Source organism: Gymnogyps californianus, chromosome 3, assembly GCF_018139145.2.
Source record: "Gymnogyps californianus isolate 813 chromosome 3, ASM1813914v2, whole genome shotgun sequence".
NCBI classification, from domain to species: Eukaryota; Metazoa; Chordata; class Aves; order Accipitriformes; family Cathartidae; genus Gymnogyps; species Gymnogyps californianus.
In genome coordinates, this window is record NC_059473.1 from 55,229,035 (window position 1) to 55,255,025 (window position 25,991).

The 25,991-nt window shown below is 43.3% G+C and overlaps 1 protein-coding gene across 3 annotated transcripts in view; it reads left to right on the forward strand.

Moving 5' to 3' along the window:
• Window positions 1–25,991, forward strand: part of SASH1 (SAM and SH3 domain containing 1) — a 576,339-nt gene that overhangs the window by 448,397 nt on the left and 101,951 nt on the right. Inside the window, exon 1 of one of the 3 annotated variants that reach the window (XM_050893070.1) lies at window positions 1,732–1,780. The exons of 1 other annotated variant lie outside the window; for it this stretch is intronic. In XM_050893070.1, the coding sequence (XP_050749027.1) occupies window positions 1,769–1,780 (12 nt within the window). In that variant the 5' untranslated portion in view covers window positions 1,732–1,768. Of the gene's footprint in view, window positions 1–1,731; window positions 1,781–25,991 lie in introns of those variants that run through there. One more of the 3 variants, XM_050893071.1, reaches the window with a different exon arrangement.

Genomic DNA, 25,991 nt, shown 5'->3' on the forward strand with positions numbered 1-25,991 from the left:
TCCCTTTCTTTGCATACCAGTTGCTGAGAAAGGAAGTGTTTTGACCAGCTTTTCTCCCTGGTGCTAGCCTACAAAGTAAAATAAGCAATCTTAGCTTTGAGGACAGAAAAAGAGCATCGCTGGAAATGTGGAGAGAAGATGAGGAGTGCAGTCACCCCACTTCTGCTTTATGCCTTCTCCCAAAACTATTTTTAGCCCTGTTAGCAAATGGTATCATTTGTTGCTCCAGCCCTCCCAGGCTGCTGGTGCCGCGCAATCGGTGTGAGCCTTGTCAGCTGTGGGGCTAGCCACGGGGCTGGGGGGAGCCTGGTGCCGGGAGACCCTGGGGCTGAACAGGGAGCCTGGGGGGAGCACAGGTGCCAGGCCAGGCCCTGGGTTGTGTTTGGGTGGTGCAACATCCAGCCTTGCAGCAAGCAGAGCTGGTGGGATGCTAGAGAAGCTACTATCTGCTCAAAGATGTGAACTCTTAAAATGCTTGGCTAGTGCATGACAGCTGCATATCCATCAAATACATCACTTCCCTCCCCCCCCTCTGTGCAGACAGGTGCTTCCAATAAACAACAGCTTGGAACAGTAGCTTTTCAAGATGCATCTAACTATTTCAAAGCTTAATGACAAGCACTAAGACCAAGAGGAGTAAAGGCTTTCCTTGCTGCTGGTCCCAGCCGAAGCCTGGTGTGAGGTGGTGGGCAGGCCAGGAGAAGCACCGCACCCCTTTGGGTTATCCTCCTGCCCTGGCTCCTGCTGACCTCTCCTGCTCCTTCCATCCCACGGGCAGTGGGGTTTGGCCACCGTTATTTAATGTACCTTTCCCAGTAAGTGTGCTCGAGTGTGTGTGCATGGGCACTCAGCTGTTTCCTAGGAGGTGGGAGCATCCCTACTGCTACCTGTAATTAGTGATTATTTAATTTCATAATAATATGGGGGGGAGGTGGTAAAGTAATAGGAAGCAGGAGGTATAGAAGGAGGAAGCGTTTCCACACTGCTTCCCCAAAGAGAGCTTTGCCTTTTACGATACACTCAGTGACAGACCTCTCCTCTCAGGAGAACGATGGGGTCCTAGTACTTAAACTAAAAATCTGAATTAACTGGGCGCCTCTTCCCGTGCCGGCCACGTAACGAGGGCGGCTGGTACCGTCTCCCAGCTAATCTTTCCGCGGTGTTAAGAAAACGCTGCTGACTTTGCCGCCGGAGCTCCCGGCAGTCAGGTGAGGCACCGGCACGGGGGGGAGCCCGGTCAGCAACAAGCCCTCCCCCGCCGGCCACACGTCCCCCGCCGGCCCCGGCCCCAGCTCTCGGCTTTTGGGGTGGGCGAAGCCGCCGGGGGCCGAGACCCCGCCGGGGCGGCGCCGGGGCCCTTTGTTGCCGCCCCGGGGCGGCCACGTGCGCCGGGCGAGCCCACGGGCAGGCGGGGGGTGTGGGGCCGGCGGCGGGGGGAGGAGGAGAGGTTTTGCCGCCGCCCCGCCGCCGGGTGGGCGCCCCCGCCGCGCCGCAGTGGCACCGCCGCGCCGCCGGCCGCCTTGTCGCTGGGCCGAAAGTTTGAGGGGCGGCGGCGGCGGCAGGGACGGCCCGCGGTGTCCCGGGGCGGGCCGGGCCGGGAGCGGGGCGGGGGAGGCATGGCGGGGCGGGGCGGGCCGGCGGTGGCGGCGGGGAGCCGGCGCTGATCCGGCGGCCGGGCCGGGGCATGGAGGGGGAGCGGGCGGGCGGCCCCGCCGCCCCGGCGGAGAGCGGCACGTCGGAGGCGTTCGCCCAGCTGTGGGCCGACGTGATGGGCATCCTGGTGAGTGCGGCCGGGACGGGGGCTGGGGGCCGGGGCGGCATCGGGCGCGGGGGGAGCCTGCCGCGGGACGGGGTGGGCTGCGGAGCGCCGTTCCCCGGCGTTGCTTCCCCCCTCGGGGGGGTCGCGGGCGGCGAAGCTCTCGCCGGGGCGCCGGGTCTCCCCGGCACCTGCTGCGGAGTTTGCCCGAGTTGGAGAGCGTCCTCGCCGTGCGGTCTCGTACCTCCCAGAAAAACTAATTCCGTGGGCAAAACCAAGTATTGTGTCGGCGACCGCTTTCGTCACAGTTTTGGAGTAAAGTTTTCTCGGCTGTCATTGTAGGAGAGACGGGAACACAGCGCTGAGCACCGCCGAAGAGCTGGGCTTGGGCTTGGGGTTGTTTACCGGAGCGGACCAGACCCTGCATCTGTTTACACACCCAGAAGCGCTTGTTTAGGCTCATCAATGGGCGCATTGTTTCCTGTTGCTCCGGCGTGCTGGCGGATTCAGTTAAATTTGGGGCGAAAGGCTGGTTTGTTGCTGCCTTTACATTCCACGCACGTGTTTCGGCGTCCCCGCGCCAGGCTCGGGTGAAGCGTCGCGCGTGGGGGGCGCTGCGGAGGGGCGCTGCCTGCCCGTGGGCCCCCTGTACCCGGGGCACGGCCGCCCGTCCAGCAGCGTTGCCCGGTGCCCTGTTGCACTCCCGGGTGCCGGTTTTGGAGCTCTTATTCCCGATAGTTTTTTGGAAACGAGTTGCTCGATTACGGCCCGTGGGGTTTCTGCGCCGGTGATCTTCCGAGGAGGCACTAATCCTCGTAATTCACTGGTTACAAACAAAAGAGATGGCCCCGGTGACAAGGGCTCAGGAAATTATATTTAGTGGGCACGTAGCGTACTGACAGGACGGACTGGATGGCAAACAGTAAAAATACAGGAAGTCAATTCTTTATTTCTACTTGCAGTGAGAGAATATTTACTTTAGGTGCAAGATGATAATTACCACAGAGGACTGCCACTCAAAAAAAAAAAACCAAATACTAATGTTATATATGTACTGGAGCTGCCAGTTTTCCAGTGATACAGGAATGTGGTAATCAACAGTGGAGTGCCTGTTTATTCATTTTAAAAGCAAATGAATAGGCTTGATGCGTATTAATTTTTGTTGTTAACATTTAACGAACGGACATTAAAGAATATTATGAGAAATACCTTTTGGAAAACTGCTGTGGAACGTCATGAATGGTAAACCTGTAGGATCTAATTCAGAAGCGTTATAGAATTGAACAGAGAACTTAATTGGCATTTTATGCTGCGATTTTTTTTTTTCCACATGGACTTTATTGCTAATACTCAAAGTAAGATTAAAAAACCTGCCTCATTCCTTTTCTTCATAGAAATTCTCCATTGACATGGCATTCAGTTTAATAGCACCCGGCTGCGTACACTCTTTCACTGTTAACGATTTTAATCTAAGAATGCAAGCAGAGTCAGTTCTGCCAGTTTGTAGGGAGCACACAGTTGGTACTTTATGAACAGTCTCTTTCTCTCTCTTTCTGGCAGGTTTCAGTACTGCATTTAGTAAGAGCAAAGTGCTATTGGATGCCCGGGAAGGGGTGTTTGAGGAGGCCAAACCAACAGCCTAGCATGCTGGAGCTCAGTGCAGAAAAAGATCTGATTCTCACAGAACTGATAGTTTGAATAGGTTTCTTCTGGCCATACAAGCTACTTTCCTTCCTGGGAAAACAGCTATTTAATTACTATTTGTCTTCTAATAAAACTAAGCTCAAGTCACTTGTCTTAGAGTTGGTCTGCTTTACAGAAAGGAATCATCTTGTAACTATGAAGTTGCTGGTTTGTATCCGTTGCAAACATCACCCAGCACTATTGTCTTTACTTACTGCAGTGTTTTGTGTTGCAACACAGTTATGAATATGAAAAGATACCCTTGTGTTGGGTCTCAAATAACCACCTGTCTGAGGGAAGACAGAAGCTCTTCTTACTGCAAGCTTTCAGCTTTCTTCAGATTTAGGTTTTTAAAGAGTTTCTAGTCTTTGCGGCTGCAAAATATGTCTTAATATGAACTGAGTATAAACTTTAGTGCTCTGTCCTTGTCTGAAGGCAAGGAAGAGGTAGCTCCAGTGCCTTTTTCATTGCTCATCTTCGTGGTACATAGAGCTTTGTCCCTTTCAAACCTGTGCTGCGACAGGCAAACAGTAAACTAGATTTGTGGCTTCCAAATGGAAGTCTGTAGATGGTTGCTTATGGTCCGTGAGGCCGCAACAGTGGCCTGCATAGCTGGCTGGCTTCTTTCGTGTTGTCAATTAAGTGAGAGTATGGGCCTTAAATTCCTGGCGTTTACAGTAATTCATGATCCAAAATGTCTAGGGAGCACAGAGGTAGACACTGGAGTGATTCACTGGGAACGGCTCTATGAACCAAGAAGTTGGTGAAGTGATAGGCTGGCTAGGTTGGCCCTGCAACAGCTTGAAAGCTACCAAAGGAATGCACTAGCAGGGGGGAAGAGGCAGGAGAGAAGAGCCAGGATCTTGGGAGGGGAAAACTAGAATGAAATGAAGGAAGGAGGTGATCATCAAAAGTTTGTTGATCAAATGAGAGAGAGAAAATTGCATTCTTAAGCAATGATCGTAGGATGATGCAGGTTAGAAAGGACCTCAGGCGGCATCTAGCCCGACCTCGAGCTGAAGCAAGGAGAGCTCTGAGGCCAGGTGAGGTGGCTTGGGGCTTTATCCAGTCGGGTCTTGAAAACCTCCAGGGACAGAAACTGCACAACCTCTCTGTGCAGCCTGTTCCACCGCTTCTCTGTCCTTATGGTGAAAAAGATGTTCTTCATAAAAATGATGAAATGCCTGATTCTGTCCTCCTTATGCTGAGGAGTTACAGCAGTGGGGAGGAGGAGGGGAAGGTGTCGCCTTCCTCCCACTGGCCCTGCTGTGGAAGCCTTGTGGGGCATGGTGGTGCCCGTGGTGGTGTCTCCTCTAGGTGCAGGTTTAGGAGGAGAGGCCATGGAAGTCAGCCCAGCTGGTATTCGGTGCTGCAGTTATTTAAAATACAAATAGAGCCCCTCTCACTCAGTGGATAAAATATTTCATTGTTTGTGTACATTTAGTTAGGTTCCTTAAAATAGGACCTCGTTAGCAGGAACCTGTGATGGCAGATCCCAGGTCCAGAGGGGAAGCAAATACTTTTCAAGTGCTGCTTGTAAGCAGCATATTTTATGGACTTTGAAGTCACATAATATTTGCCAAGTATAGAGTGAGTTATTGAGCGTACTTGCAGCTGTACTGGGATTTTGCTGAAGTAAATGTGACTTTTCCCTTTTGCACTTATTCTAATGAAATATTCCATAGGTGCAGCTGTGGTATAAGCACCTCAAAGCCATTTGTGCTGTTAATGGAGCTCACTAGATAACATAATTATACTTAAAAGCTTTTGCTTAGTCTGTAGCAAGCACATATTGGAATGTAGTGGTTAATTACAATTTGCAGTGTCTCAAAGCAACAATGGATGGTGGAAGTGTATTAAGGTTTTAAAGAGAGATTGCAGTAGGTGGATCATGAGTAGTAATATAGAAATTCTCTGCATCCCCAAAACTCAACACCCTAAAAAGGGATATTTTTGGCATAGAATCGTGCATTGATGTGGTGATAGCAAACTCTTTGTTGCTAAGAGTCTGAAGGTTTGTATGTGGTCAGATCTGAGAACAAATCGTAATATGAAGTGAAAATCATGTACTTTATTCTTTTAAAGATGTGCTTTCAAAACATGGGCTATTGACCTTAGTACAGGGAAGACACTCCAGTGTCTCTCTTGTTTATGGGATGTTCTTTCTTCTCGCATAGCACAGCTGGAACGGGTGTCTGGGTCAAATCCTCACATTAATGAAATGACTGGCAAAACTCTGATCAGTTTTGATAGAGCAGGGATTTCACTGAAGAAAGCATCTATTTGTATGAGGAGTTTTTGTCTTCAACGGCCAAGATGCAAAAGATACAGAGGAACTTGCAAGAAATGCAATGAAATTAGAAGTCTTTCCGGCTTTTTATTTCAAAGTGATGGCTAGTTTCTTGTTTCAAACTATTGAATCAATTATAAGAGCTGGAAAAAAAAGAAAATTCTTTATTTTTTTGATAATATTTTGCATTTATGCTAAGAGAAAACCAGTGCTTTCCCACTATCTGCTGTTAGCTAAAGAGAACAGTATTTTGAGGACAATAAGGCTCACTTGGGTTTGTACTGGGAGCCCTAATATTTACATATATACTTTATCTTGCTCTCTGTGTTTCAGTGACTATTTGAATTTCTTATCAAAGTAATAAAGAAACAAACCGAAAGAGAGAAAGATGCCAGCTGATAATACTACTGTGATAACATGTAATTACATACTGGCTAACATACTTTGGGGAGAGGAATTTGATGTTAAGCCAGGCAGCCTGGATATCTGGAGAGATCGGGGAAGTAGATCCCCAACCGGTAAAAGCAGTCGGAGGACTGCCAGGAGGAGTTGTGGCAGCTCACATCAGCTGCAGATTTCTCCCAGGATTGCTTTTCCTTAAACCATCGTGAGTTCGCTGTGACCTCCTGTGGAAATCTCTCTACTCCATTGCTCTCCCAGTATCTCGTTTGAGTGACTCCATTTCTCTGCTGTCTGCTTGGCACCAAGAGGCCACTCCAGCTGAAGCCATCGGTGCTCAGCATGGCTCTACGGAAAAGCGCAGGCAACCGAGTAGCTGCTCCAGGTAGAATGTGTTTTTGAAAATGCAATATACTCATTTTTTCTGATTTTTATTGACATGTTGGCAAAATGGCTGTGGCACTGTGTAATTAGCTCAAAAAGGACTTTGGGACATTCTGATTCAAAACATTTTTGTTCCGGCTTCTACTTTGGAATGCATTTTTAAAGCATATCCCGGTTGCAACAGTAAGGATAAACCCAGAAGGCCTGGCCTCTGCTTTTCAAACTCGCAGGTATTGTTTTTTCTATTTCACAAAACCGTGAAAAAAGTATTTTGCTTTCAAATAAAGTAATCAAAATAGAGAGTAACTGACTGTCAGTTTAGGTGTTGGATTCAATTTTATATTTTATATTTTAAACTTAACCTTTTGCATCTCCTTTCCCTGTCGTCTCCATGCAATGTTACGCCTAACAATACTAATCCCTTTATGAAGAAAGACAGCTCATAGAGATAACCTTTGGTCTAGGCTTTTTCTTGCACGTCAGGTCACATAAAACAGATGTCTCCATCAGAGAGTTTAGTCCCCACAAGACCCTACGTAGTCAGGAATGATAAGAGGTTTTGGTTCTGGTGCCGTCTTCGTTCTTTCTTGAAAGCAAACTCCAAGTTTCCCTGGCCTTTGAATTGCAGAGGAAAAAGTAGGGAAGATTTTTATATACCTGTTCTTTGTCTGCTATGAACTGGTGTTTACTAGAGAATAACTATAAATTTCAGGTAAACTTGAATCTTGGTGCTAAAATTTTATTTTCCAGTGTGTTGCTGTTTTGCTGTGAATACTAGCTCCATTATCAATATTTGGAAGTATTTTTTTCCTCATATTTTTTTGCATTTTAAAAGTCAGTCAACCAAGTGCGCTCTGTCTTTTAAGAGCAGCGGAATACCAGATTGCCAGAACTTGCCTGTAATGATGCCCCCTTCCTTTTGTGGATATGAAAAAGTGACAGTCTCTAAACAGAAAGAAAATGTGAAAATTGGTGTGGAAAATGAAAAAGTGTTGCACATGCAGGACAATGAGCACTTAAAGGAATTTTATTATGTGGAATGCAATGTATTGTGCTATATGTGCTGGTTACCATTTTCTATAGTCAGGTGAAAAACTCTTATTTTTAGTGTATCTCAGAGCAAATGACATGTGACAGAAGTAGATAATGATTAATCTAACTTATTCTGATGCTGCCTAGAAATCAATGTAAATTAGTGCTGATTGCACGAGATGCTGTGCGAACAGAGCAGCAGAGAGGTTATGCTGCGTGAGCTGAGCGGGGGGACTGGGGTGCGGCAGAGCGGGGTCACTGCTGGACGTGGCGCAAGGCTGAGGGACGGACAAAACGGGCAGTGCCCAGGGCAAGGGAGTTTGAGTCAGGGGAGGAGAGGGGAGAAAGGACTTCCCTCTTCTTCCACACCCCGGTGGAACAGCTCCAGCTTTGGCCCTGGGCTTGGCTCCTTCAGGACTTTTTTCCCCTCCAGAGGTGCCATGGTGGAGGAGAGGATGCTGGTGCACCCAGCCCTGCTGCCTGTGCCTTCCCGGGTCTCCCTCTGTCATTTGGAGTCTCTGGTTGTAGCTTTTCCTTCATGCAGCAGCACAGGCTTTCTCCTTTTCCACTTACCCCATTGTCATGGTATTAATGGTTGTAGAGCACATGTTGTGCTTAGACTTTAGGAGGTTCAGTAACACAAGATGAATAAGAATTACTTCATAATGACCCAGCAAAGTGATTTGTCACAATACCTATTCTAACATAAAGTGCTGCTAATAATTTTCCTCTTTGCGATTGCATGATGCAGGCGATTACTAATGAACCTGCCGCTTTGTGTGTTGCCATTACTGGTGGTGAGAGGAGGAGAAAGGTGGTGGTTGTGACTGCGGGAATGCTGAGGTGGCTTTGCAAGAATTTGGATTCCAGGTTTTTCGTGAGGAAATGAACAAAGAGAAGGAACTGGGTTTAATATGTGCAAATCTGTAAAAATTAAGTTTCTACTGTAAAAGCATATTCTCCATTAAAGAAGTATGTAGACATGTCTTGTGTGATTAAATAAAGAGATATGAAGGGCTTCTATTTCTCACTGTCGTCAAGAGACTTAACTATCCTATTGGCACGAAAAAACTACAACACAGTTCACTGAAACACATTCGAACCCAGGAGTTCACAACACAGATTTCCATTATGGAAAATAACTACTCTAAAAATAAAAGGAGCTGCCCCCACCACACTGCAGTAGCTGCGGTGTGGGTCAGGTGTGGGCACGCCAGCTCTGCTTTGATCTTCTTGAGGTGAGGGGAACATTTTTCCTGGCTTACGGTAATAGCAGACCTTTCTTGTCTACTGCCATGTTTTGAAGCACAAAGTTATAATGTACTATTCTTATGTGAACTAAGATTAGTATAATAAAATACTTAATGGTTTAAGTTTTAATGACACGTGGATAAGCATTTTTGAGCTACGTACTAGTTTTAGAGGCACATTTCCTACGAAGAGTTTGAAATTGAGAGTGGGGATTGTATAACCTATCTGGAAAACAGTTTTAAGCAGGGTTTAAGTGGAAAATTAGATGGACAAGCTTAAGAATATAATACAATAATGATTTATAAATCACACTTTCGGCTTTTTTATGGGAAGTTGTATGATAAATTGGAGAACTGGTTCCTAATACCCATGTCGCGATCTGGTTGGAGCGCTGTTGCAGGTCTGCTCTACTACAAGCCCATTAGATTTGCTGATTTGACTTCCCTGTGGCCCTGCATGAATACAGGGGTATGCTATTGAGATCAGTTTACATGATCAGGCCCCCAGATGGAAAAAATATGGTTGTTCTTATGTGCATGGGTAAACACACACATTGAAGCTTACAAGCATGGTAATATAATTATCAGGAATATAAATACATCCTTTTCTGTTTCATTATTGTCACTGTATTTACAATGATATACAGTGCTTTTTGCTCTTTGGTAACAGCATACTAAAATTTTATATCACAATGTTCTCCACCTTCAGTGTATTCTCTGTGTGTGGGAGTGTGTGTATGAAGGAAATTAGGTAACTATTTAATATGATAATAAAAGCAGTACTTTGAAAGCTTTGCAATGAGCGTAACTAGAGTCAACAGAAGGTAGTGAAAACCATACCATGCTTGTTACAATATTAAATCAAGAGTATATGAGCAGTCTCTTGATTGCGGGACGCTCCTAACCCTCTTGCTTGCAACTGGAGATGCTTTGTGCAGTGCTGATGGGTATGATGGAAACAAAAGGTAAAGAAAAGAACAAAAGATAAAGGGTCTAATTTCTGCCCTGTTTACATAAAAACTTAATGAGCCTAAGGCACAAAGTTTATTTATACTGGAGCAGTGTGTGGCCTGTAGGTTTTCAACAAGAAAGGAAAAAGCAACTTTTGTCATTCCTTCGCAAGTTCAGATGAATTGAGCCTCCTGGTCCTTTCAATGCCAGCACCAAATCGACCCTGCTGTGCAGAGCTTGCTCTCTGCTCAACTATAACCCCAGCCTAACTTGACGGAGGAAAAAATGGATTTGAGACCACTTATGAGAGCTCGTTGCACCACGGTGGCACTGTTAAAAGTTCTTTCAGTGAGTGTACATCCACAGCTGGAGCTTGGGTGAAAACACGTGCTAGGGCTGATTGCATAGCATTACATTGCACTTCGGGGGAAAAAGGCATTTTAGGCTTTTAAGGTATTTTGCTTGCCAGAATAATATCTTACTGATCATAATATATACCTCTAGAAGTGATATGTCATTACTGTAGAATCTGTGGGTTTTATGCACTTAAAACTGGGGAGATGTTTGGATGTTTGTGTTCGGTCTATGTTTATTATCTCTGTTTATCTGTATCTGTTACAGTTCTGAACACATTCATCCTCTTCAGATTTTGTGCTTGCAGGCTTCCTGTGTATTCCAACTCAGCTGAAAGGTTTTTTTTACACCAGAAATTTCTAGTGCAATCCTAGGGATGGAGTGCAAATTGAAGATACTTATTTTCTACTGCTAAATTGAGGCTCACCTCTTTTCACCGTCCCTGTTAGACATATTTCATATTGTTATCAATATCACTGCATAGACTTAAATGTAGCCTTCAGAATAGTTATACACGTAGTTATACAGAATAATTTTAAATACTTGTGAGTTTCGGAGCTTTCAGTGGTTGGCCGGCTTAGTGCAGTAGCTCTGAAAGCTGACGATAAATGCTTTGCATTTAAACTGAAACGTATACTTTGTGAGGATGAAAATAAGAAAAATCCTGTTTTATACATAAGTGTATTTGTATTCATACATAATATGCACCACAGCTTGCAGGTTGTGATTTCCAGTCCATTATTAGGCTTCTTTCCCACCTTAGAATTCATAAATAACCATTGTAAAACGGGAAAAGGCGGGGGCAGACTGCACATTGTATGTCAGTCATGGTTTCTGTCTTCAGGTTTCCATCTTCAAGATGATTATATGTTTACGCTTCAAAAACTCGATGCTTCAGAGTGTGTTGTGGGAATATGTCATGTTTTATACAAAAGTTGGGGAGAACAGATTTCCACACGCAACATTTTACCAGAGGACAAATGAAGATACTGTATTTCAAAATCAAAAAAACTGGTAAGGTGAGGAAATTTCTAGTTGAGCAATCAATCAAAAGCTCATGGTCAGCTGTTGCATTGGGGATACCAAGAAATACAGCAGTTGATGGGCAGTGGAACAGGGATGCTAGTGCCTGTGGCACTAAGCCATGTTGGCTGGTTTCTGACCTGTTCTTCGTTGGATTTACATGATGCTTCGTGTCAGACTGAGGACTAATTAGGCTCAGAATAGGTCTTTGCTTTTTGCTGTATCTCTGGCATATAAATGTTTTGGGTTTTTTTCAGCACAGCAAAACACAGTGGGGGATCTCCACCACAGAAGCTGTTTGTGTTCCTGCTTTCCCTGAGGTCAATTGCGATTTGCCACTGATTTTGGTGGAAGTAAGAGCAGGCTGCGCGCAGGCTGCTTATATCCCTTGAAAAATGTTGACAGCAGAGGTAGCTCCAGGTACCGCAGTGAAGGTGCGCAGGCATTGACGTCCCTGTGCAGCTGGAGCACTGGTGTGGCTGCAGTAGTAGGCATCTCTCTCTTCCTCCACCGCATGTGCTTCCTTAGGTCTGTCTGTTTTCATTTCACTGGAGAAAAAGGGCGGAGTAAAGGCAGATTTCCCGCTGACAAGGCATGTTGTGAATCTTCCTACATGGCAAATTCTTTGGACGTTTTTCTCTGTGTTTTTACATACCATACTTCTCTAAAGTTTCTCTGAGGTCGTGTTTTCCTTATAGAGGAAAATGGCAAATTTCCGGTGTCTCCTCTTAATTATCTAAATTTGTCTGTCAGTGTTCCAGCTTGTATGTGGAAGTTCCCACCTTGCTTGCTGTGCACTGTACAAACAAAAATTGAAAGATGCATATTTTTCATTATATTTTATTTTGTGATGATGTGTCCCATTCATTGTTTGGAGAGGTTTGGGGGAAAGGTCTATTTTATTTCTTGTTTCATTAGTGGAGACTGCTCGGTTGTAGGTAGTGCAAAATGGTTGTCAGTCCTTAAAAATTCTGTTTTCCTCTTTAATTACGGCTACCTTTATTCTGAGCGTTTTGCAATGAGGCATGAAATGGAGTCTAATGCTGTGTCATCCCTCTCCACTGTGGTGACATGTTCTATTCTGTACCGAATTGAAGGGATACTGGGACCTGTTGGCTCAGTGAGATGTATTGTTTCTTGCTCAGCTCAGATGGATAAACTTTGTAAAACCTAGGCTTTGCATGATAGCTGCCTACACTCAGGAAGTTAACAGAGAACATAAGGTCAAGGACTTAATCAAAATAGTGGCGTGACAATGAAGAATAGCTTCATACCACATATAGTGTTCATGCATAAATAAGAAGGGAAAGGGATGCTTCTGCATATCCTTGTTACAGACCTAGTCATGATGAGTCTCATTGGGTTTGGTTGGTGTGGAGATTGAGTTCCTAATTACCAAAATTGAGAGAAAAGAAAGAGGTGGATGTTCTCAATGTTGCTTTTCTCTCTGACAGAACGGTACATTCGAGTAATCTTTGCCAAGTTACTTGTGGTTTTTAATCCTCTTCTCAAATGTACTTAGAATACAAAAGATTGTACAAATTTTCATTTTTCATATGCCAAACCTAATTACAACTACTGCAAAATGCTTACAGATAGTTATTTATTTTGTAAACTGCCATGAAAAAGAGAGGGGGAGGGGAATAAAAAGGTATGTTAGTGCCTCTCTGTCCCTTCTGCCTTTCTTAGGTAGATCTGTTGCTGTGTGGGCTTGAGCAGTTTAAAAAAAAATGTAAAAAAAACAAAGCAATGAGGTTTTTTTCTCCAGACTCATGCCTCTCTTAGGAAAATACCTCTCATATAAAGAGGAAACGGAGGATGATGAGGGAGGGAGGTGCAGTGACTCAGTATCCAGAATCATATTTCTGTGGCTAGAAAAGTGAAAAGAGAGTCCCAGCTGAGAAGGGTAACTTGCAACTGCTAGGGAGAGGGATTTAGGAGGATCATGTGAAAGGAAGAATTGCCGCCTTCATGGCAGGAAATGGCTGGAGCACGCACTGGGACCTTGGCAGGGGAAGGTCAGCGTGCAGGCTGGGTTCGGGGAGGCTCGGAGGAGGTGGCTGAACGGTGTGGACAGGCAGGGAGCGTGTGGGAAGTAAATAATGGCGACTTAAGCCTGGTTGAGAAATGACAGGGCTCATTTCAGGCGCTGAGTAGGGATATCAGAGAGCAAAGTAAGCCTTCGTGTCTAGTTGCTTGCACCTTGTTTTGTTTTTGCTTAAAGACAAATGCAGACTATAGGTGGGTAACCGTTGATGTGCGTATGAGCCGTGTAAAATTATGCCATTCAGGTATTGCCAGCAGATTTTGAATGGGTAATTTGTAGCAGAGGGCTGGTTAGCTAAAACAGGCTGAGGATGAGAGTGCGATTTACTGTTTTGCTAGAGACAGTCTGATGCCCTGACTCCGTGTTAACATGTAACTTGTTCTGAACCAGCCTTTGCATTTCGGGTTGTACCTCTCAAGCTTTGAAGAGATCGCCATATCTGAAAACATGTGATTCTCCTTTGTCCTTGAGAGAGTCATACAGCAAAATCTTTGTTTCCCTTCGAGTCCTGATTCTTCATGTGTGAGGCAGCTTATTTACTATACGTCCTTTGATTTGAAACTGATAATGGTGCATACTGTGAAAGGTGGTGTAACACCTTCCTTTTGCTCAGAGAGCTCCCTGCTGTTTTTGTGGTGCTTCAGATGCATCCTGGTACATAGGTTGTCCTGCTGCTCTTGCTGGGTTCATGGTTTGGTATTCCCCAAGACTGCAGTCTCTTCTTTCATCCCAGAAGCAGAGTCTGTGAGGAAGCTCCTTCTGTCTGAGACTTTCTTCTCAGTCGCTTTTACAACTAGGTGAGATGTTTTTCTTTGGCATGACAACTCTCCTGACAAATGCTTAGTTAGCGGGATGCTCTCCTTTTGATGTTCAAGTTGCTATGCATAGAGAAGTTGCTCAAGTGAGAACTTAGCTTACCCTCCAAGTCCAAGTGTCTTTTAACCTGTAGTTCAGGGCCTAGGGTTGGTCAGAACCAGCTACTGGGTTTTGTAGAGACACACAATTTTTTTGCAGGCTTTATTGACACTGGGGTTCTGCCAGCTTCTGCTTTTTATGATCTCTTTAGCCACAAGGGGTTCTTCAGATTGTTTCATGCTTCAGTTCGAGGTCCATCTCTAATGTGCAACACTTCAGTAATGCATTCAGTCTCCAGTAAAAGCAACGTAGAATCGTAGAATATCTTGAGTTGGAAGGGACCCATAAGGATCATCGAGTCCAACTCCCTGCTCCTCGGAGGACTACCTAACACTAAATTATATGACTAAGAGCATCGTCCAGATGCTCCTTGAACTCTGACAGGCTTGGTGCTGTGACCACTTCCCTGGGGAGCCTGTTCCAGTGACCGACCACCCTCTCAGTGAAGAACCTTTTCCTAATGTCCCATCTGAACTTCCCCTGATGCAGCTTCATTCCGTGTCCTTATGTCTGTTAGCAGTGGGCAGAGCCGCTGGACTGACAGCACCCACGGGCTTAAGCACTTCCTTGAAACAAGCGCATAGCATCCTGCTTGTTGGGGAGCTCCTGTAAGTAATAAAGTGTGTGTTGCCCCTCCAGAGAAATATGTGCTTGAAACACCTGGGAGATATGGCAACCACACAGTTACTCGAGCCCAGACTCTAGGATTTGCTCTGTAGGTACGCAGAAATATTTCTCTCTTATTTGGGTAAGAGGCCTATTTAGCCTAATTAGGAAGCGCTTTGGCAATGATGAAGCAATATGAGCACACAGGAACGCAAAAAGCCCATCTTCACTGTACACAGATAAAGGGAAATGAGCAAATAAAATACGAGATCCCAGAGTAGAAAGGATTATAAGCTGGCAAGAGGTAGAGTTCTTATTGCTAGGTTGATATCCCTAATTGATATAAACATGAAGCCCTGTGCAATCTGTTGTAGTTAAAAGATACGCATCTAAATAATATTTAAATAGATTCCTGCATTTTTAAGACCCACTGGAGTGTAATTGTATTCAACTTAATTAAATGAACTGAAACCCCCTGATAACTGTGCATTACTGCTCCTAAATAAAACACTCTCCAAAGAGACTTCAAGATGCTTAGTTAAGGTGATAAAAAACCTGAGCCCAGCGCCATCAAGTTTTGCATGAGCAGCTTTATATTTAGTTCATCTGTATGCTACCTGCAGTGGTTGAGAGTGTGTGTTAACAGTGCTGTACCTCTGCTGGAGTTAAAAGCTGAGGCTTCACTGAAGTGCTTCAGGGCAGAGTCGTCTTTCTGGTTTTACATTATTCGTATGAATGCGGGGTGTCTATTTAAGCTAGCTTATTAATGGCACCAAAGAGGGGGAACCCCTTTGCGCCTGTGCCAGCGGTGGGCACCCGGTCCCTGCAGAAGTGAGGGTTTGCCAGGGGAGCACCGTCAGGCGGGATGGGCGGCATCGGTGAGGGGGAGCCTGGGCACAGCTTGCTTACGGGAGCTACAGGAAACCATTTCTTCTGCTGCTAAGATTACATGGGGAAACATGGATTGCTGCCATGCTCAATTACAGTTGTTTCCTTTCCTGGTAAAGGATGGCCTGTCAGGAAGCGGTAGGAGTGAAGGCGAGGTTAGTCCCTGGGTACGCAGAAGTGTTGGGTGTATCCTCCAAGCTGCAAGCTGCTGAGTTTCTAGCAGGAAAATGTAGAAGAATAGCAGAGTTTGAGAAAGCAGTTTAAATGTCGACATTCTGGTTTTCCACAGCTGACGGCTAGGCTGCCCTCTGCGCTTGCAGCAGTAAATCAAGGGCTGCGTCTCTGGGACGCACAGTACCCTGTACTGCTGGGCACAGCAACCAGGATAACTAATTTCCATATCTACTCCCAAAACAGAGGAGAGACCCTGTTGTGCCTTGGTGTGCAGAAAAGTATTTTTTCACGCTTTGTAAAACTGGATTTTGGGGTGAAGGCAGATACTCCAACATTCCCTTTTCCCCCTTTCCAAAACCTTCACGTGGATAGCAGGAAAGTGCCTGTCTCTTGGAAGTAAGCCTCTTAAATGGCACATGGAGGAATAAGTAATTGTGCTTACTGTCACACCCAACTTCATAATAGCATAGTAGCATTTCTAAACGTTGGGATGCTCGTCGCTGAGCTGGGTGCTGCGTGAATAAAGGCGCAGTGCTGCCCTGTAGCTCTTGCCATGTAAGTGCAGATGAGGTGATAGGCTCATCCAGCCAGAAGAAACCTGGGGCAACTGCATGCCCACCGGGCTTTCCCGGGCACTGGCTTCCCTGCAGAGCGGGAGAGGGCTGTGCTCTCTCCTCCGCGCTCTCGTAATTGTAGCTGGGGGGAAGGTCCCATGCAGGATTTGACTGCTGAGGTGGTGAGAAATTAGGGAAGGCATGGAAGGCTCTCCTCCTTTATTGGTGTATCCTCGAAGCCAGTACTGCCGGGTTTCAGTGGGCTGGGGGAAGCTGCGGTCCATAGGGAGGGCCAGAAAGGAGACCTGTTCAGGATCTTGGGCCTGGCTCTCGAAAAGGGTGGGGGGAAAAACCCCAAACCCAGAGAAGCAGAAATAAACGGGTGAGGAGTGCACAGTGGTACACTGAAGTAGCAAGGGAAAGGGGCAGGGGGAACAGAGAAAGGATGACAAGAAGGTTTTTTTGAGTGAACTTTCCTTTTTCTGGGCAAGGTATGCCCTGCTTGTGCCAAACTATCCTGGTGAAAAGCATAGCAAAGTTTAAAATGGTTATTCTCTACTACTGTGACGCTTGGAAAAATATATGAGGAGAGAGGAACAAAGGTCAGAGTAGGTACTTGTCGCTGTCACTGGGGTTTTTATACAGCTCCTAGCACAAGGCAGAATGAAATACCATTTCGACCACAAAGAAATTACAGATTGTAAGAGCTTCTTAGTGTTGGGGAAAAAAGAAAAATAAACATTTCATAGGCCAAAACAAATTTAGTGCGTTTATTTGGAGAAACTATTTAAGGACCACCAAATTGGATAAAGAATTATTTTACTAAACAAGCAATTGTTTTGCCTTGGGTAGCGTGGTGACAATTATATTTAATATTATTGTTATGCCCCTTATGCATATACCTGTTGGGAACCTGTGTATATTGTGTCTCAGGCAAGAATTAACTTGAGCAGTAAATGTGTAGGGTATAGGGTGCTATAAAGGTTTTACTGCCATGTGTTGATGCAATAGAGATTCACAAATCCAAAGTTTAGTAAGTGCTTTCCTTACTGTTTTATGATGTTGACAAGATACTTCATTTACAGGATAAAAGGATCAGGTTAGAATAAAATCCCGTATAGGAGCAGAATATTAGTGTACCAGTAGATGGTATTAATATTCTGGATATTGTTCATGTATAGAGGTTGACTTACAGACAAATAGAGTTGCAAAAACAGGAGAAAAATAATTGCCTATTCCTAAAATAAAGTCTCCCTTCAAATACTTCTCAGCATACTCCTAAGAGTATGTTCATAGTGAAACCCTTCTTTTACAGTAGTATCTGACTTTTTTTTTCCCCCCAGTTGAAAATGAAACCAGAATTTCATACAGCAGAATCATTGTTACATAGGATCTCAATGCCTTTTGGCTCATCGACTTAGATTAGCACATTTTATTGTTTTATTGTGTCTCACCAATATGTCCATCTATATACCGGTAATCACTAAAGGGCATTCCCTTAAAGTAGAAATCAGTTTTGACTATGCTTTCTGTAGTAAAACTTGGGCAGAAACATGACCAAAATTTGCTTTCTCTGGACCTACCATGCAACTTTAACACCTTGGGAAATACTGTAAACCAGACTTGCTGAGCTTATGCAGTTGTCCTGAGATACTGTTGTCTTTTCAGTTTGTTTTGTCTTTAAATATCCAAATTGGTTTTTTTTTTCTTTACATGTTTTCTGTTTGGTTTTTTTCAGGCTACTATTTTAATGATTTGCTCACACCTCAGTTATGTAGACCCAAATGTCACAGAAGATTTGTTTTTGTCATACTGTGTTACTACTAAATATAAAGAAAAGATAAGAATTTTGATGAGACCTCCTTCACTATTGCAATTGATACAGCCAGCTCACTGAGATAAAGATTTATATCTACTAGATTGCATATCTATTTCATTAGACTCTAACTTAACTCAAACATGAAGCCACCCCATAACATATGCTAAACTTCCCGATTCTGAAACAGAAATTCATCTCCAGCTCCTTAATGGTGCCTTAATCACATATATGTTCATTTCTTCATTCTTGCCATTCTTCTGTTTACCATTTGTTTCTGCTCCAAGTGTCAGGATAGAAGCCCACCGCAGCTGGTGTGCATGAAGAGACACATTTCCACTCAGTTTGAGAAAAAGTCTCAGCAAACACAGTGTGCAAAAGGAGGAGGCAGCGAGAGCAAGGGAAACAAAACTCATAAGAGGTGATGTCAGGTGCAGCTATTACACGGCTTAAGGAGTTGTTAACTTACTCTGCTTTACAAGCTGGCAATGATAACCTGTGCCTGACTGCTGACCAGCCTGGTGGGTAGTGGTGGCCTGGGAGGTATCAGAGCAGACAAGAGTTTTGAGTTACATTTTGATGAGCTTAGCGCAGATCACCTCGGGGAAAGGAGGATAGAAGATAATATACTGTTATTAGGGAAGCTGGACATTAACGGTGCTTTGAACTAACTTTTCATGAATAAAATTTGCATGTAATCTTGTCTGTCAAGATAATGAGCATGTGAAAGAGCTGGTTCTGCTTGTGGTAAATACTTTTTAAGTATGTTGGACTGTACATTTGCATAGATATAACTTTTTCGTTAGCATGCGTATATATATACACACACACATATTTTTATTTTTTTACATAGGGGACTTCCTTGGTTGCATGCCACAGAGAGGGATCTCAGTAGTGTGCTTTCAAATTGATTTTAACTTACAAAGGGAAAAATGTAAATCGCATTCAGAATGCCTTTCCAGAGACGCTTTGTTATACCTTCTTGTCAAAGACTTCAGGGCTTTACAGTGAAAAGTAAGGGGAAACAGATTATGGTGCTGATGGTTAAGGAAACACTTTATTTGCAGAGTTTTGAAAAGAGGAAGAGTTTGGTTTGATGTAAAGATAGGGCAAGGTTTCATGTATATTAGAAAAAGCTTACAGAGCTCTGTGGTTTAATATAAAGTTTCTGGGTCTAGAGTGACTGTGCTCTGAACTCAGTGGGCTGTATCAGTTATTTCAGATAACTGCTGCAAGAGCTTTTATATCAAACTCTACCATTGTGCATTCTGCTTATTGTACAGAATCTAGAACTGTTTTAACCATGCTGCAGAGAGCTTGACACAGTTTTATCAGATCTATTTTTGTAACTCTGTCTGTAAAGCTGCATAGCTTAGTGACTCAATCCTCAGATGCCATAAAAATTAATGGAAAGTCTTCTATTGAATCGGTCCGATCTGTATGTTCTCTTTGTTCTTGCAGTGTCCTGCTATAGAGAGGTCAAGGGAACCATGACAACCCTTCAGCATCCTCTAAAATAGCTGTTCTCAATATAAAAATGTCATGACTTCTACACTGAGTATTTTATGCCTTCCCCTGCATATCAAGGCAAGCGCTGGACTGCCTGGCCTCACGCTTCTGTCTCATTCACATTTCTGACCCCGCTGACTGTCAAGACAGACTTTGAACCTGTCACTTTATGGATAGTGGAATTGTTAGTTCTGCTGAATGGAAGATTGTCCTTTCCGAGCCCTAGGAAAAGAAGGGAACATTTCTCTAGCAGCTTGTTGGGTTTATTTTTAATGGCAACTATTTTGAAGCTAAGCCAGGAGGCAAAACATCAGCCTTATTCTGGCAGAAATGCATTGCTAGCAAGGCACAGGTAAGAGGGTCAGAAATGTGTAACAGATACAATTATTGTGAAGCTCTGCAGGTTTTCCTACAGATGCCTGTCCTCATCGTGTGAGTCTGTATTACTGTAGCAAATTGAGACGCAAGCCCTAGCCAGAGAGGTGCACACAGGTTTAACTCTTCTGTTTTGAAAAGGTTTGGGTCTGATTTAAATCTGCCTCCTTAGAAAGAACTGTGGAGGAACGTGAAATACCGTGTCTCTCAGATAATCACCTGTAGCCTGAATTCATGTATTAGTATATTTTGCAGTGCAGGGAGCTACACTGGTTGCCTAGGGAAGGATGCACAAGTTTCTCGAGCTTCTATGAGCCTGCATTAGGAAAAATATCTAAAAAGGACTGGTATCTTATTCAAAGTTGTCCCATGAAAATCTGAGCATCCCTTGCTTTCTAGGTAAGCTAGCTCTGCTTAACTTTAAACATCTTGTAGGATGTGTGCTATGTAGATGAATTCCTGTTGAAAACAATGTGTTTGTTAGACACAAACATGTTTCCCTTCAGCAGATGTTCTCATTTCACCACTTTTTTGGTCCCTCCTCCCTCTTACCCCTCTCCCCTCCTCAAACCAACCTGTTTGCTCTGGCCCATGTTCTGGCTTTCATTTATGTGTTTCTTACAGCTATCCAAACCAAAGGTATTATTGAAATGCAAGGTCGTGTTCCACAAATTTTTGGTAGGCGTCCCTGTTAAGATCCAACTGCCAGAAATAAGCTGGTAATGTTTACAGTGACTCTCCACACAGTAGTCCTGTGTTTCAGGCACGGAAATGGATTTTTCTCATCTTGGGCTGTGAAGGTCAAAAACATGCCTTTGCCAGGGCATGATTGCAGAGCATTGTGAAAGAGCATCTTCCCTTCGTCTGTGCCCTTTCCACACACATTTATACATTAAGAGGAAAAAGTCAGATTTTTTTCCTCCCAGTTTCTGACCTATTCCTAGCCTCCCAGTTCATGCACGTGCTGTGGCCGTAGCTGGAGTGGTTTTTAAGTTAGGAACTTGTATAGTTGCATTGTGTGCTGTAGTCTGCATTGCCATGTGCAGATGGAGACCCATCTGTCTTGCTGACCAAACGGGCTTGTAGCATGCACATCTTTTTTACATTTTTGAGATTCATGCAGTTACATGAATTTCACCCAGTGGCTTGGAGAGTGAGCACATATATCTGATAATCAAGACCTCTTTCCTGACATTCCTAACATCTGCCAGAATAGGAGGAAGATATGCTGGAATATGCAGTTTTGTAATACATTTTTCAGAATCTGAGATAGAAAAGTACAAACTCAAATAGTTGTATTTTTGGTAGCTTTTTCTAAAACTCTTATTCTGCATGGAAATTTATGCAGAAAGTATGTATGCTGTGCCAGTGCCTAGTATTTAGGTTCATATGCAGGTTCATGAAATGTGTGTATTACTTAGCAAAGTCCATTATTCTTCCTTAGCTAATAGTGTTTTTATTTTATTACTATTATTAAAATATGAGTGTATTTTTACTTAATTTTATTGCCAGCAGAGCTCTCTGACAAAACATTTTTCTCCTTTACACTTTCAGATGTCAAATACAAAGGATTCTGCCAGTGCGTTAAACTAACTGATGTTCAGTGACCGATAAATCCTAACTTTATAATAAGTGTCAAATCGTTCCAACTTTTCTTTGTAGTCACTCCATTAACAGGAATCCCGATGGATTCCTTTGGTATTCACATGCATATCAGAACTAATTCTCTGGGAATTCCAGGGCAATTCATCATTTACTCTGTTTTATGATGCCAAAAAATGTTGCATGCATACATTATAAGATGGAAATTTAGGAACATATTTGACAACCAAAAATAGAAATCTGAGATAACTTATGTTTTCATTAGAATATTTCATTAAATCTTCATTTTACATTTAACCCTTTAAAACTAGCGGGTTGTTTACTTTGCTGACTATCAGGCTATTTTATGGAATGGTCTCAGGCATTAGTGAAGCCTTAGGAGAAACATGCTGTAACTTTTTACAAATAAATTAAAGCATTTCAGGAATGGTATTTCTGCTCAATATTTGTGTTGCTTACAAATTTTTTCCACCAGAGAAGGTCTGTGGGATTATATAGCTGGAACATTGCAGTTTGTATGGCAATAAACACAACTGGTGCAAAGCAATCTTCATGGCAGGGCTTTGCTTAACTGTTAAATTTGTAACAAAATGAGAAAGAGTTTATTATGAGGTCCTGGTTTTAAAAATATTACTGACCTAAAGCAGTTAAGAGCACATCAGTGGCCACTGAATTACAGATATATCAGTAGGAATAAATTCGAAGTCTATGTCTTTTTTCATTACTCACATAAGCTGTTTCAAATATGGGACCTGTCTATGTCTAAATGGGACATAGTGGCACATAACTGAAGGCTTATTATAAATTGCATTGGCTTATTACTTTTGGTATCAAATAGCTGTATGCTTTTTCCTACCTGTGAAACTAAAAGGGCAGTCCATGTTTGTTTAGACCCTGTTGTATTAGTATTGGAATCAAGCCCACAATGTAGGGCTATTAGTAAGGAAGAAGAGGAATGAACAAACTGATGGGTTTAGACTTTTATTTCTATTACCTTAAAAATCCTCTAGGTTTTGGCTTGCATATGAAAGCAAGAAAGTAAAAGGAACTTATGAAAATTAACATTGGCTCTTATTCTTTATGCCTCAGAGTGAAATATTTTTAAAATATTATTAGTTATGGATGTTTTTATTGTTCTATTTTATTAATGCTAGGGATTTTTTTTTTTAAAACGTTTCGGACAATTCCTTTGACTCTCTTTGTAAGGGACTGAGTGACTTCTCAAGCTGGAGCTAATGTGTTGCATATGAATATTTTTAAAATACTCAACTTGAAAACAAAATAGAAATACAAAACACACTGGTGGTGATTTTGTATGAGACAGTTTAGAACTGTTTGGAGAAGTTGGGGGGTTAATTTAATGAATAGACAGACAAAATGCCATAGTTCAAAATTCATCTTCTGATTAGTTGTACTTGCAGTTTGATATCTAAAGTAGGTCCTCTCGGCCATCGTCAGTGCAGTAGAAAAATGAAGCATTTTCTCTTTTTTAGTTTTGTCGTGTTTTTAATAGTACTTAAAGAATAAAGGAGGAGGATGGAGATAACTATACGTAGGGATAAAATCTGAGGTAATATAAATCAGATATACAATCCTTTCTTAAGTTATGACATTATTTCCTTACATGTAACATGAGAGGATGCTGCGGAGTGTGAAATACTTGCTGTCTTTGGCTTGGGTTGATTTGTGTATCTGTGTTTCTTTCAACAAAAGCAATGCTCTCTGGATACCCGCATGCATAAACTCATAAAAGAAGCTCTTTGCCACAGAGACAAATGATTCAATCGGCATCTTCCACTACAACTTCCTGGCAAGCTGAGATGTAAATGCAAATGTTTGTATTTTTGTTCTCATTTTTCGAAGCTAGAGACTTCAAACCCCAAAGCTGTCCGCATCTAGTTAGGAGGTTGCATGCTCCTTTTGTGGAGTGGCTAACTCGTAAAGCTGGCTGCCCTCGGTCTGGTAACCTAGCAAAAGTGTATGGGAGGGTTGCAATGAGTATATGTTTCAGTTATCAGTTCTCCTCTCTAAGATCTTGTGGTTTTTCTGTTCCTTCATAAGGATAGCCTGCTTTCACGCAGGACTAGTCTTCCCTGGAGAGCTGGCACGAGCTGTATTTGGAGCACAGCCCCTAATGTGGGTCCCGAGCATTGACAACAATCCCTTCTGTCAGTCAGGCAGGCTGGTGCCTGCAGCTCAGCTTCTCTGGATGTTGCGGCACTGGCGGACTGGGTCGCTTGTGAATAGGCCTTTCTTTGCAGCCACGTGCTCGCTGGCGGTGGGGCCACCCATCTTCTGCGGGCTTTAATTGGGGTGCTGCAATCGAGCTAATTTTGCTCTAGGGACAGTCGCAAGCCTTCAGCCTTGTAGAGACCACCTTTAAAAAAAAAAAAGGCACAGTGAACTGCATGCCAACATAAGTGAAGAATGGGCACTTGTTCAGCTTTGTTTGATCCGTTGTGCAGCGCCATTGCTATCCTCCGAGCAGTCTGTGACCGTGGACCTGAGGAGGTGTGAAAAGGCGCACAGAGGAGTGCTGGAGCGTGCTGCAATCCTCACCTCAGCTCCACCCGGCTCTCAGCTAAGCTGAAGTTCACGTGATATGTTTGGATTTGGAGTATATCGCTCAGTTTCAGAGTCATGACTTTACCTTCACAAATTACACCTATTTCTGAGAAGGTTTACTTTATGAAATCTGTTGCCAGAATTGAGAGAGGAGATGGACTGATAAAGTAAATAGGCAGATTTCATCTTGTTCTAATAAAATGAAGGTTTCCCATCTTGCCTTTCTATCATTACTGTTTCCAGCTCCTGTACTCTTAACTGGCAGAGCTTATCAAGGAATAAACAGACTCTGGCTGGGGAAGATACTCCAAAGTGGGAATTTTTGGAAACCATTAGAGAGGGATGTTTGTTATGATGGAGTGGCTGGGATACAGATGTCATGTCATCTCTTTAGAAGTCATACAGTTTTTTTTTATTGCCTGCAACAGTGAGCAAATGAAGATTAAGTTTTGGGGTTGCTTTTTCTCTTTGGTGTTCATTTTTCTCCCCAGCACTGCAGCACTAGTTATCCCTACTGAGTGTGCAAACCTTGTGAAAGCAGCTTGTTGTGCGCATGGGATCAGCAAGTGCGGCCTCAGCCACCGAAGGAGTGTCCAGCTGCACAAGCAGATGTGTGGAGCTTGTGGCATAGGCAGGGAGTCAAAGTTTCTTCCCCAGCTTGTTGGGAAGTGATGGATGGCAAGGAGGTGGCTGGAGGAAGACATATGCTCGCTGCCCGCTGAGCGAGTAGCGCTGCTGCTCCGGTAGAAAGGCAGGGTAGCACTGTGGCGCTCTCAGAGATGCCATTGTTTTGTCCTTGTAAACTATACACTTGCTTAGCAGTGTGGAAAGTTGTTTGTTCAAAGTTCTGGAAAGTCTGAAGCTCCCAGAAGTGTATTTGCACTAAGGAACCTGATCTTTTAATGTTGGAAACGTCTCCTGTTTGAGATCTTAGGCAGGTTGAGAGATAGGAAATACAGTAAAAAACACATAGGTATGTATAGAGGAGGGTGTGCGTATAGATATATATTTAGTGTAGTTATTTTGCTTCTGCTGCTCCAACAAGTGACATACAAGTTATTTTCCACCTGTACTGTGCACAGTAGTTTTAAGAAACTGCAAGCTGTTTTGAATTTCGGGAATGTGAGCTACAAAACTTCCTGTGGAATTTGAGATACTTGTTGTGCATGTGGAATTGCACTTTAAAAAAGTAGAGAGTGTGTTTCACAGAGTCTGAGGTTTAATAGGCTTTCACTTTAATTTAAACTGGAATGTTTTTTTCAATTCTCTGGAAGTGATACTTCATTAGAAGAGATCTGCCTCTTCAGCATAGTCAGGAACCATGAGAGCAGGACCACATGCTTATTTCCAAATGGCAACAGCTTCAGTAAGGTGTGGTTTCTAATTAAAATATTTCCTCCTAGTTTGTATGCTAAAACTCTGCATTGCAACTTATGTATATTATTAGCATAATTATTTTTAAATTATTTCTCGATTGCTTAATTTTTTCTTAATATTCAAGACAGTTTTATATTTGGGTTGCATCTATTAACAGCAACAATGAAATAACTCTGCAGTGTATCTTGTTCTTCTCTCAGAATATGCACGAAGTGTAGATTGTTAACCTTTTAAAGAATGTATGCAATAACATATATGCTCCTTCATAAATTAGACAAATAGAGAAACAAAATTACGCCATCCCATCTTTTGGACCTATTTTAAGTGTGTGCGTATAGTACCAAAACCATTGTTAATTCACCCTGCCCACCCCCTCGCCCGGCCCTCTATGGCATACATATCTGAAGTTTAGAAGGATTTCTCATGCCACTTAAAATCCAG